The 13396-nt window shown below is 40.4% G+C and overlaps 1 protein-coding gene across 1 annotated transcript in view; it reads left to right on the top strand.

The window, feature by feature from the left end:
* LOC129109070 (RNA-binding motif, single-stranded-interacting protein 3-like) overlaps positions 1 to 13396 on the top strand; it is a 109815-nt gene that overhangs the window by 26435 nt on the left and 69984 nt on the right. The window contains exon 2 of the mRNA XM_054621003.1: positions 6229 to 6413. Within this exon, the coding sequence (XP_054476978.1) occupies positions 6229 to 6413 (185 nt within the window). The remainder of the gene's footprint in view (positions 1 to 6228; positions 6414 to 13396) is intronic.

Below are 13396 nucleotides of genomic sequence, written 5' to 3'. Positions count from 1 at the left end.
TATCGCACTGCTAGTTGCAAAATGTAGGAACAAAGACTCTATTTTCATAGGAAATTTGACAGAATACAGTTAAATATACTGCCTTACATTACTTCTTGAATTTCATTTAATAGCCGTAGAAATGTTGTAGTATCCTGCTGCATTGTGTTCTTCTGGTGAGATAACGAAATAGGTCATGCAGACAATATTCTGATTGGTCCACTTTCTGCATTTCTTATTAAAGTGATCTTTTTCCATTTTGATTGACTTTACAAGCATCTGAAATCGAGTCTGATGAAACTTGCAGACACCCTGGTAAAACGTGATATCCAGTTATTTCTGCCTCAAAACACTGTGTCTGCAGGTCCTGTTAAGCTTCATCAGACTTAAATTGCAATAATGATGGCTGTATTAGCTCAAGGGTAGAGTTAAATCTAGTGTTACACTTATAAAATAAAGTGGTTGGTGTGGTATGTTTCTGTCCCGTGACAAATAAACCCAATTACAAGGATTCATATTTGCCGTGTATTTTAACTGTAGATTTATTCAGGTACTTTACTGTAACTGGCATGAAAAGAGGTCTTTGAAAGTATTTGCTTTTCATTAATGAAACATGCAGACACTGTTCGATTGCCTTTTTATATCAGCGCTCTTCATGTAAGGGCAAATTTAAAGAAGTGCACATTATTTTCCTGGGATTCCAAGCTTCTCCTGCAACTGGACTTTGATATGATTTTATTAAATATCTCTCAGGTATGATTTTCCCACACATATAATTTACTCTCCAGACTAATCACAGGCTCAACCTCTAGCCTACACATTCCTCAACTTGACACTTGGAAACCTGTATAGATCCAGTATTGGGGATCATTAGGTTTGTCTCCAAGAAGGTTATTTATACCTGTACACGCGTTTACTGAACTTGCTGCAGTCTCCTACACTTTCCCATAAATTAATAAGCCATGTTTCCTCCCTAATCTTAATAATGTAAAGTATTTATTTTCTGAATGGTAATTACAACACCCTGAGGCCACATCTTCCAGTCCAACAAGACCCTGGACACGACAGTTTGGCAATCAAGTTATTTTTATAAATGCCTGAAAAGACGATTTGTTGTCTTTTCAATGTTTCCGACAGAAGCAGTAGCCAAGGCTTAATTTAGCTGCTTGTGTAATCTCGAAACGAGGATGGTATATTGGGAGCCATGTTTGCATTCCAATGTATTCATAAGCTCTTCCTTAAACCCTTCCGCTGCTGCGTTTAGAGGCACAGAGAGTAAGAGGGAATCTCAGCGCTGGACCCAAAAATAGCCTGCATTCTTTCCTCTGTGTTACAGGAAGCATCAGAAAAGGGCCGGAGCAACCCATGCTCCCATGTCCCCCTCTTTCCTTTCTCCACTATCCCATCCTCTCTCCCCTTAGCCTTTCTCACCCATTTCTCATCATCAGCCATCCCTCTTTCACCATCTCTCTACTCTGTACTTCACCGCCGTCTCTTTTTACCGCCTCTCTCCCCTTTCTTTAACCCTTCCCTTTTACCTTTTACCCGAAGTTCACTCCTCGCTGAGACTGCAACTTGTTTTCTACTCTCCTTCCATCACTTAATGAGTCTTTCCATCCCTTCATCTATAATGGACTCGCACCGAATAGAGCTCTGTTTGATCCTCGTTAATGGCTCCGCATGCACGCCCACATTAGTGAGAAAAAATGATGTTGCATCTTATTTAATGCACATGGAGGAGCATATTGCAAGAGATAGGCGTGTTAAATGTATAGACGAGCTTTATAGTTAAAGCAGCACATGAATGGACTCATTGTTGGCTATTGCTTTAATGGCGTGTGTCTTTTTTTATCTCTGAATCTCTGTCTAGTTCAAACAAAGGTAAAGGTGCACAGATATAACAGCACCACACTGACACACCGTAGCCTCACAATGCAATAACGAACATAGTTTCTGCTGAAAAGAGCAGGGGAAACCTGAACTCAGCAAGGTCAATGTACTTTTACTGGAACTCTGGAAACAACTGAACTGTGTGTGTGTGTGTGTGTGTGTGTGTGTGTGTGTGTGTGTGTGTGTGTGTGTGTGTGTGTGTGTGTGTGTGTGTGTGTGTGTGTGTGTGTGTGTGTGTGTGTGTGTGTGTGTGTGTGTGTGCGTGGGAATGAGGGTTAGTTGAAACCCATTTTCAGGGCTCTCCAGGAGCTACTCATTGTTTGGAAAGTAGAGAACTCCTTAGGGACAAGAGGGCTATATATAGATGTGTGCATGGATGTGAGTTTAGTTTCAGTCATCTGAGTGTGCAGTGTTCTAAGCTAGCCCTGAATAAAGTAGATGATATGTAGAGAGGAAGTACATAAAGAAATAGATATAGGTAGAGTATAGGCATGATTGCATCAGCATTTTTAAATGAACACATTAAATCACAATAGGCTTGTGACCAAAGTAAATCCACACAAATTGTCTTCGTCAACTTCAATTTTGATATAATAACCCTCTTTTGGATATTAATTGTTCCACCAAAGAGGAATGTTTTGCAGGAGACAGGAGATGATAGTACAAATATGTTTTCTTAATAAACTGTGTGAACTTGTCCCATTAGTGACCCAACAACAATGAAAAACAACATTAAATGTCTTCGTAGGTGTATTTAAAAATGTGCTTTATACATTTTTTACAGTGTCTTGCCAACAAGTAACTGAAATTGTTTTCCTCAGCCCTCTTTGCATTTCACTATACAGACAAATATACGCTCATTAGGTAGTCAGCAGCATGCACATATATGACACTGCGCGGCGATGTTTTGCAGTGTGTAGCTGTTCACAGGCTCAGCCGTGCATGAAATTTATGAAAACCCCGGTGACGGTGTTTGCTTTGTGTGACAGTTTGTGTCTCTGCCTCTGAGCCTTTTTCCCCACTGCGCGAGCTGCTCCACTGTACTAAGTGTGTCAACAATACCAGCTGAGAGGCAGCCTTCAGTCCACACACTCCGACTGCAGAGTAATCCCTAAAAGAGAGAAACTGGAAGGAAAAGAAAAAGAGAGGGAGATAGAAATATAGAGCGAGTATGTGGGAAGTGGAAAGATAGAGGTGAAAGGAGCAGGAGATTGAGCGATGGAATTTGACAGAGAGGGAAGGAGAAAGCTTGGTTGACAAAGAGCGAGAGAGAGATTTCAATGTTTCAAAGGATTTCCCCATCACCGTCTCTGACACATTACATACAGAGCTCACTATCGGCCCGGCCCTGACAGCTGCACAAATTGGCCAAAAGAGGCTCCCTGGGCAAGGCCTTTGATCAGGTGTGTGTGTGTGTTTGTGAGAGGAATGTATGTACAATTTGTGCATACCTGGACATCTGAGTATGTGTGAGCGAAAGAAAAGGCTATTCTCTTGTCACGTAGGATTGATATGAATGTACATAGATAAGGCTGACAGCGAGTGTGCGAATGAATGCCGCCAGTTCAGTCATGTATGCGTGCCTATATTTAATGCGCCGGCATGTTTGCAATGCGTGTTATCCTCAGCATGTTATAGCTTTTATTCCAGTGATATTGCTCTTTCAGATTTCAGCTCGGGTGTCTTTTATTTGTGTCTGATTCTTCCCATCAAACATGTATCAGCGTTTTCTCTCAGAGGTGGTCGGTAAACAAAGCCATTGTTAAAAGGCTCGTATCAAAACAGCCCTCGACACAGTTAAGGCTTTGAAGCACAGAGGTTTCCATTATCATGATCACAGGCGCCACATGCAAAAAGGTACACGCACCTTTCAGTACAAATCACGCACTGTTTGGCACGGAATTTAGAATTGTCATGCTTTGCTCAGTCTGTTAATGATATTAACATATTTCAATTGTTTTCTCAGGGTGTGCTGATGATTTAGAAATGCAAACAGTGGGGATCTAGGCATGGTCCTCTGAGGCTCATGTGTGTACACAGTATCAAGCATTAGTTGTCCTTTATGGACTTTGGTGAAACCTGACTTAATTTTGTTAAAATTTTTGGCTTGTGGTTAAATATCTTGACAACTGTCGGATGGACGACCATGGAATTTTGAACATATATTCAAGAGGGTACATTTTAATGACTTTAATGATCCTCTGATTTTTCCTCTAGTGCCAACAGCAAGGTGACATGTTTTGTTTTTTCATTAGATGTTTCAAGAACTTTTTAATGGATTGCCATTAAATGTGGCATAGACCTTCACGTTACCCTCGGGATTAATTGTAATAACTTTTTTTAACATTTTATCTAGCAACATCATAAGGTCAGATTTTTATTAAGCCAATACTTTGGTTTACCCTCAAAACTAATGACATTCCCTGAATCTCAGCTGTACTTTATAATTAGTGTTAATAAGTAAATGTTAGCATGCTTACTACGATGGTGAACATGGTTAACATTATACCAGCATGTTAGCACTGTCATTGTGTGCACGTTATAAAGCTAATGATAGCATTTCGCTTTTTTTTCCTTTATTCATGGTTTGATCCATAAAATCCCACTTTTACAGAGCCTAAGATAGCATCTTCAATTTGCACCAACATTTCAAAACCCAGAAGGATATTCAATATAGATTTATATATGACAAAGGCAAGCAACAAATCATGTCCTACATTTGAAAAACTAGAAACCATCAACGTTTTGACAGTTTTGCTTGATAAATGACATAAATAATGACAGTATGGAATTTTGACTTGATTCATTAATTAGTTGAAAGCATTAGTCAGTTTAAGCACATGTGACATTTTTTATTCTTCTAATTTCTGTTTCATCTGTAGTTTGCAGAGCCGTGGACCAAATTTTGTCAGTGAACACAGTGAAAAATACCAAGCTGCAAATATAAGGTTTTTAGGAGTCACTTGCAATATAAAGTTGTATTTGTCACAGCCATTAAAATGAAGCATTACCCAGGGTATCCTTTTTTCATCTCGGTACTTTTGTCATGTTTTTGTTGAAGTGTATAGGCACATTACACTAGACTAGTTTAGTGTTAGTGTAAGGCACTGCACAGTAAATTACACTCCTGCACACAGGCACCACCCCCTTTTACTGCTGCATGTCTGCTGTACAGTACATGTGTTTGAATCCTGTTAGTGCAGTCTTTCTGAGCTACCAGTGTGCTTGTGTGTGTCAGAAATTGTGTGCCAGTTGAGGGAAGTAGAGGTAATGGATTAATATCAGAGCTGGCTCAGGCTCCACATTGCTGTGCGGTAGCAACCTGTCATTATCACAAAGACCGGCTCTCACACACACACACACACACACACACACACACACACAAGATCACACGCTCTCTAGCATTTGCGTACACACTTGCACAAACATCCGCCAAATACAGTACACATCCAAGCGCAAACACTTCCTGTCTCACCTGTCTCTCTCCCTTTCCTCTACTTTCTATCCCTGTCTCTCTGTCGTCATCGTGGCACACAGTGAAACTTGCTTGTGATCATCTCAAACGGCAGCTAGTTGTTGAACATGTTCCATCCGTTCCCAACAGTGGGACCAATGCTGAGAACGGATTTCTTTGTCGAGCCAGTGTGTGCTGTTATGCTCCAAAAACATCAAGGATGCAGACAGAGTGTTTTGAACGCAGTGGTCATATGAGCTTGTTTATTTCCTCCAAACCTAACCTAATAGTTTGTCCAAGCGGGCAGGCTGGGTTGGGTGTGCACTCTGAACCCATCATCCAAACACTCATTAATCCTCGTACTGACCCTTCTTCACTGCCAAAAATGGTCTTCTTATTTAGTCATTTAGTCAGCATTGAGCTGTGTAATTGAGCAGGGGAGGCCGATAGGAAACGTTTGAGTAAGTTAGGGGCGATGAAGGTCCCAGTCCTGGATTAAACACTCGCTGGCCTGGTTTGTGAACCTATAATGGGATGCTTAAAGCATAGTGAATGTGTCCGGTGTTGTTTTCTGTGGTTTAATAAATTTAACAGTACATTGAAGTAGGAAAAAGAAAATGTAATTTGATCCAAGTCTGCTTGCATTAGAAAACAGGTTAAATGATCACCTTTTAAGTTTCAGTTTTAGACTAAAAGACCTGTCAAAACTAAACTAAACTCATCAGTGACAGTTCACATGCTCAGAGCCCTCTGTCCACTGACTGTAGAACTGAGGGACAGAAATTGAAAATATGTTTTTGGCATTATGAAATTGGTAACTATTGTGACCCAGAAATTGGCATATTTTTGATTTGTGTTGTGATCTGAAGTGACCCCTTGCTCTTTTTCTCTCTTTATCTCTGCAGCAGTCCTATGCACCTCCCCCTCCGCCCATGGCTCCGCCCAGCCCTGGCAACACAGGAGGAGGTGGAGGTGGAGGAGGCGGAAGTCATGGAGGAGGGCTAGTGGAGCAGCTTAGTAAGACCAACCTGTACATCCGAGGCCTGCCGCCTGCCACCACCGACCAGGACCTCATCAAACTCTGCCAGCCGTGAGTTCTATTCTGTTCTGCTCAACTTCATCTGAACCTGTCCTTGCTCTGCAGATACATCCTTCAGTGCAGCTGAACTCAGTTCACTCCTGCTCCGTTCAGTTCAGCTTGTGGTAATTAGGTTTGCGTGAGTCCACCAGTAGTTTATAATGAGTATCAACAGTTTGCTCTTGACCTCTCTGCCCAACCCCCCTGTGTTTCCGCAGAGGAAAAACACAACCCAGTTGGGCCTAACCCATCCGCTCCCTTCTGCACTAGGTCATTTACACACATGCTGCACAAGAACAGACACATACATCCTCCTGTCAATCAGCAGATTTGGAGCAAGGAAGGTCACTCCATTCTTCCATAATAGCAACAGTAAAGCAATAGTAAAATTATGCTGAATAAAAATGTAATTGCATTGTAGTTAATGTACCATGTGATACCAGTAGAATTTGAGAGCAGATGCTTCTAGTGCTAAGAATATTAGAACTGATCTGAAAGATTGGTATTGGAGCTGATGTTCAAATGGTTTTATTGGGTTTTCAAGCATATTCACATTATGCATTAAACAATATGCCAACATCTGCATCCAAACCTACCCGACCCCTTCCCTGGGAGACTGGCCAAAAAACCAAGAATGGGAAGAAAGAAAAAATACTAATAATGCCAGTCACAAATATTATATAGAATATACATACAAAATAAATAAATTAGCAAAATTGGCTACATTAAAATAAATAAATAAAAACAAAGATTCTACAGCGATTTTACAAAGTTATGATTATCAGTTACTAAATTAAGTTATATTACTTTATAGACATTAATGTAGTAGTCAGGAATGTTTGCCATACATTTTGGAATTTATTAAGCAACCCTTAGGGGTATACCTGAGCTCTTCCAAATTCAAATGAACTCTTACTTTCTCAACTCAGCTGCTTTGCATGGGGCGGGTCAAATTATATAGAATGAGATGTTGTTTTAAAAGTGTTGTGAAAGCAACAGCCTGAGCCTGATTTCACGAGAGATTCAGATCTGTATGAGCCACGGCAAAACCTGCCAGACCTAGTTCTGGGTGCATGGCCTTGTCTCTCAAAGACCTCAGCCCAAATTGTCTCATATCTGGGCAGGTCCAAAAGTGAACGTATAAGGGATACTGGGTCTTGGTTGCACCATTGACTTTTTGTGACAAATTCTTTATAGAGTTTGGCAAGCCTAGTCCTTGACAGAAATATTTTAAATCGGACCAAACTGTGTCCGACACATATGGAGGCTGTTTGGATCATTGCAGTGGACAATTTCCAGATTTTTATCCCAGATCCAGTCACCAAAGAGTGAGGTATGGTAATAGTGGGTTATTGGTGATTGGCATACAGGAGAATGCTTGCCTTAGCAAAGTAGGTCATACACTGTGCCCTGATTCTTAAGGAGCCTTCAATGACAGGGAAACCCTCCAATTGCTAGGTAGTGGAGCGCAAACTAGGGATCCGAAGTTTGCAGGGCCATTAAAGCTCCTTTCCATGTTTTCCCATTCCAAACTGCTCTGATCCCCTGGCACTGAAATCAAGTGGTATTGGAGCTGATGAAGCCATATCTCTATTGTTCACCAGCAGCTATGTTACATCTGAACAAATTCTGACTTCTGTTTATTTCATCCCACTGTGCTTTGGCAGCACCAAATGTTATTCACAGTTTGTGTTGTTAATGCCCCATTGCTCTCTGTTACAACTTAAAACATTTAGATTAAAAGTTCAGCTTGGAAACAGCATTAGACAAAAACAGTGTCACCACGATGTCCACTCAGTAGCTATTGTGGAGCTTTTGATCTCCCTCATCAGATGGAGTATGAAAAAATTGAATTAGAAAGATAAAAATGAAATAGGAAGGTAAAATACTCGTTTCTCAGATAGATTATTTTGTTTTCACCGTAGTTGATAGACACAGGACATAGATAAAGGTCAGAGATTTTCTGAGGTATAATTATTAAAACTATTAATGAAACCCTTAACCAAAAGTTCTGTGCAGATTATATATATATATTTTTTCTTAATAACAATGATTTTTATACTTTGCATTTAATGACTTGGATAGGATTTCGGGGCAAAAACTTGATCGAAACCTTGCTATAACATCCCTAATAACAGTTCAGAAATTATTTTTACACCAAAGAGGTTGAGCAAGTCAGTGCTGATGAATCATTTAAAGCTAGCATGCTTGTATTACACTAGAAGAACACGTACCACAGCAATATAGCTAAGCGTATTTGCTCTTCCTGACAATAAATGGATGAATTATGTGGTTATCCTTGTACTCGTTCACTGCAGTAACATCAGCTGTTTGGCACATCTCATCCTGTTCTTCTCTTCTTGGTGCTAAAAGCCCATCCTGCACATTTATTTCCGATTGTCCCCGTGTGGACAAACAGATTCAACACAGAATGTAATGCAAACAATAAACCAGCTCTCCCTGAGAGGGTCTTGTTTAAGGTATTACCTGATGTTATCAAATGTAATTGGAGAATGATATATTGAGCTTAATTCTTCACAAGTAAGGGCTTTAAATGATCTCATCAACATGTATAATTGATTTAATTGATTTCGGAATAAAGAAAAGGGTAGATAAAAATGAAATGTGAAGAATATAACACTCACACACCCACAACACACACACACACCATACCTTGCCCTTCTGCGTGTCAGCTGCAGTTCAAGCCTGTTGTATTTCAGCTCAGCCCCGGAGGCGTTCTGGAGAAACAGGGTGAAAAATGGGGGCCAATAAAAGTTTCATTAGAGGCCCAGTCAGTGTGCCAAGTGTCCAGTAACATTTAGGAAAGGTCAGTGTGTGTGTGTGTGGGAAACTCAAAGCAGTCTTTGCTTTGAGTTTCCAACTCTCTCTGGCTTTCAGAAATAGACTGAATGGCAGTTTCCTGTCACTCACATGACATGACATGCACACACGACGCGCACACACAAACAAGCATTTCATTCATGCACACAGTTACAGTGAATAGCGGAAGGACGGTCCCTCGCCGCTCACACATACACACAAACCCTCTCTCAACTCAATGTCATCCTCTTCCTCTTCCTTATTGTTACCAAGCGTGGTCTTTTTTTTTTTTTTTTTTCTGAGCCAATCCACCCACCAGCGCCATCCTCTCCCGTCTTATTCTGTCATCCTCCTCATTTCCTCCCTCCATCCTGCTCTACTCTTCTCTACGACACCCCCCCAATCCCCATCCCTCACCCCCTGTCTCTGTGCCAGTTCTCAGAGTGTCAGTGAAAAGTGCTGTTGTCAGCTGACATTTCCAATCACTCCCTCGGTCGCCAAAACTATGGACACACTTTTAACGTCTGGGGACAGAGCAGAACGTGATCGGAATCTAAAGCGGAGCACAAGGGCAATTTCTCTCTCGCTCGCTTTATACCCACATGTGTTCTCTCTCACCCTCACAACTGAGACACTACTCTCTATCTATCTATCTATCTATCTATCTATCTATCTATCTATCTATCTATCTATCTATCTATCTATCTATCTATCTATCTATCTATCTATCTGCTTAGGTTATATGAGGACAGACAAGCTTTTACCACTCAAGCTACTCAAAGGAGAAATCACTGCTGATGAATATAAAACATTGAATAACTTCACAATCTCTCGTTAATCCACAGCGGCAGAGTTGTAAAGAAATACGAAAGCATGTATATGCAACAAGCGTCACATGAATGTGCTTGATATTTTGGTAGCAGGTGATTGAGGTGAAACCTGACGCATAGAAAATGTTTCTGTACTAAATTGTGTTATCTACTATTTCAAAGACAGAATTCATCTTTAATTATCGGACTGTTTTATGAGAAAAACTCTGTGGACAAGAATACATTCAAGTAATACAGCATGAACCTTTTTACTTGAAAAGGAGCAGTAGTATTGTTGGTAGGAGTCAATTTTGAACATAAATATATTTTTGATTGAAACGCTGGTGCAAAGTGGGCAAATGACAAGATGGCAAACGGTGATACAATTTCTGCAAACAGTGCAAAATGGCACTGGAAACAGTGGTTGACAAAACAATCTAACCTGAAGGTCTATTCATGCACTGTTGTGGAGATTTCAATCATATCAGCATCAGCAGATGGGGTTTGCCCGGTTGTCATTGAAATGTATATGTACATACCAGTAAGCATGATAAAAGTGTTTATGTTTAGCACACATTAGCTGGTGCAACAAAACTAATTGGAGAGTGAGCCACATGTCAATCAAGCCCACACACAGTCTTGAGTAGAGCTCTAATCAACTGTGTAGGGGACCACAGGTGTGCAGGGCTTTAAATAGTAGACATTTATGTCTTACATATCATATGTCACACTCCCCTTTCGAACAATTATCAAAAAAGTCTCACTACAATGGCTGGTTTTCCACAGTGCTTTAAAGTTCAAATGTTTGGAGCGGATTGTATACAAAGTATAACTTTTTTGCATAACCTAACCCTTGAGTTCAATAATCATGATCTTTAACTAACACTTTGGTGTTGGCACGCAATTTCACTGTAATATCATTGATTAAAGAAATCCTATATTTGGACCAAAATTGAAAAGGTATTGAGCTCTCTGAAGGCCAGCCATTTAGTGGAGTTTAAACTCATCCAAACTCAATTTCCCCTCCATTTAGTTTGAAATAGAGCAATACCCAGCTATTTGGTCGGACATAAATCTTTATGGCAAAAGATCACAATGTAACTGAACAATATTAGCAGATGAAAAGGAAATAAGGATACGAAAATAAAAATATTAAGTAATGTTTTTTGTTTTGTTTATACTTGTGATCGTTTACCTTACCACATGCATGGACCTAGAGTAGTTTAACCACTGTATTACCCTACTACTGTGATACCAACTACTGATTACACCACCTAACCACAGTGCCCCACAGCTTTGATTTCATGGAAAGCCCTTTTGTTCCAGTGACATCGGATATCTTCTGAATACACAGCAAATTACCTTTTCATCATAGAAACAATCCAAGAAAACATTTCTTTATAGCACCTGAACATGTTAAAATATGGGGAATGAATTTGAAGACTTATGAAGCACTGCGCTCTTGTGGTCCCTCCCTCTGTGTTTGTCTGAGTCTAACTGGCAGAGTGGGGGAAGAATGAGGGAAGTGCAAGAGACAAGACAGCTGCATTGGATCCCCAATTAGGGGATACCACACACAGGGACCAGCCTGCGTGGACGCTCATACATGCACAAACACACACACAAAACAAACACATACACAACCTCAGAGAGAACACACACTACGTACAAACATCCAGAACTTCCACATATACATGATGTATATATACACATACATCCTGGAAAAATGTAACTGAACTGTGGTTCAGTAGACATCAAACGGTGAGCATCCATAGGCTGACGGTGCCCCACAAGGAAATCCAAACACAGATCTGACGCCGTGGGGGCCCTCTGAGGACTGTCATTAACACTTCACAGACATACACAGACAGCCAGGGTGCACCCATATTTTGTCAAGACTGCCAACATTTGGTGCACTGAGTTTTGCATTGACATTCCCCCTTAAATCTTGACAGTTTGGTAAATACTGTCAATTGCAGCTGTCAGTTTTTTTATATATCGCATTTCTTGTTGGGGGGGGAGATCTTCAAGAGTGTTGAAGAAGGCACTTGTCTTTTCCTAAAAGTTCTTCTCTAGCATAGTACTGTTTTGTGTGGCTTTGTAGCATTTCTATAAAGCCAAAAAATACATAAAGTGTTAGGGTAGCCAGCTACTTTATGATATAAAAGCAACTACTTGATTAAATGTAGATACTTCAGCAGGTTTATCTACAGAAAAAAGCTATGAAAGTGAAGGATTTCACTCCACAGGAAATGCCTAAAATGAATGATTATTTACTACCCATGTACTTGAAGTATGAGCTCTGTGGAGCACACAGGGAATCAGTGTGGTGCCATCTGGATGGAACTGATAATAAAACAAACGCTATGGGAATCTACTGAGCAGACAGGAAATAAACTTTCAGTCCCATGTCATCCTGTATATACAATGACGATCCTCCTTTTATTTATAATCAGGGAAGAAAAGAGTTTGGTAACGTAATTGCAGAGCTAGCTGTGATGTAGATAATTTGTCAAGCGTGTTGGATGATTGCTCCACTGGTGCTTCACACTTAACTCCCATTATGGACTCTTTAGTCATGATTTACATCTAATGGAAACAAATGCTATACCCAGATCCCTTTCAGAACTGATTCCCTCACTGTTTCTTTGGCCCAGTGGAGAGTAATGGAATAAGGAAGTGCTAACCCTAACCATCTGGCTCCTTGTAGTCCTTCATTTTTATGTTGTAAGTATTTGAATAGTTTTTTATAAGTGTCCCATGTGTGCCAGCGGGTCAAGTGCGGGTCGAAGTTATTTCAACCAGCTCCAGCTTTGGCTGGAATCAATGAGAGGGTTCCAGTTGGGACTTTAAGACAGAACGGGACATTCTGCACTTTTCCTCTCCTCTTATATTCCATGCTCTCCTCCACCCCCTTACTTCATCTGATCTATTGTCAATTCTTTCTTCCATTTCATCACTTCAGTAGCAGATTGCTGTAGCTGTTTGGATAAAATGGAATTTCACCACTGAGTCAAGTCCAGAAGGAGACACCATTTTGGATGGAGAAGTGTTGTTGTAATTTGACATTTCCCCAAGGTCATTGTGTCATTCCTCTGTCCTCCTATTATTTTGTATTTCAGTACAGCTAGATTATGCATTAAGAGAATGAACAGGTGGAATTAATACTTGAACGTCACACACATTGATCTGAGGCTAACCAACACACACAAACACAGACACGCATTAAATATATGCTGTATTTGTTTTCCACTTTGTGATAACCGGGAACATACTTTCTCAAGATTCATAATGTGTCAGGCCAGGTACCTCTCACTTTGTCTTTCTCACTCTCTTTCACTCTCACCGACACAAACAAACACACAC

Source organism: Anoplopoma fimbria, chromosome 20 (assembly GCF_027596085.1).
Source record: "Anoplopoma fimbria isolate UVic2021 breed Golden Eagle Sablefish chromosome 20, Afim_UVic_2022, whole genome shotgun sequence".
NCBI lineage: Eukaryota > Metazoa > Chordata > Actinopteri > Perciformes > Anoplopomatidae > Anoplopoma > Anoplopoma fimbria.
The sequence above is the reverse complement of the archived record's forward strand: the minus strand, read 5'-3'. Positions and strand labels throughout refer to the sequence as shown.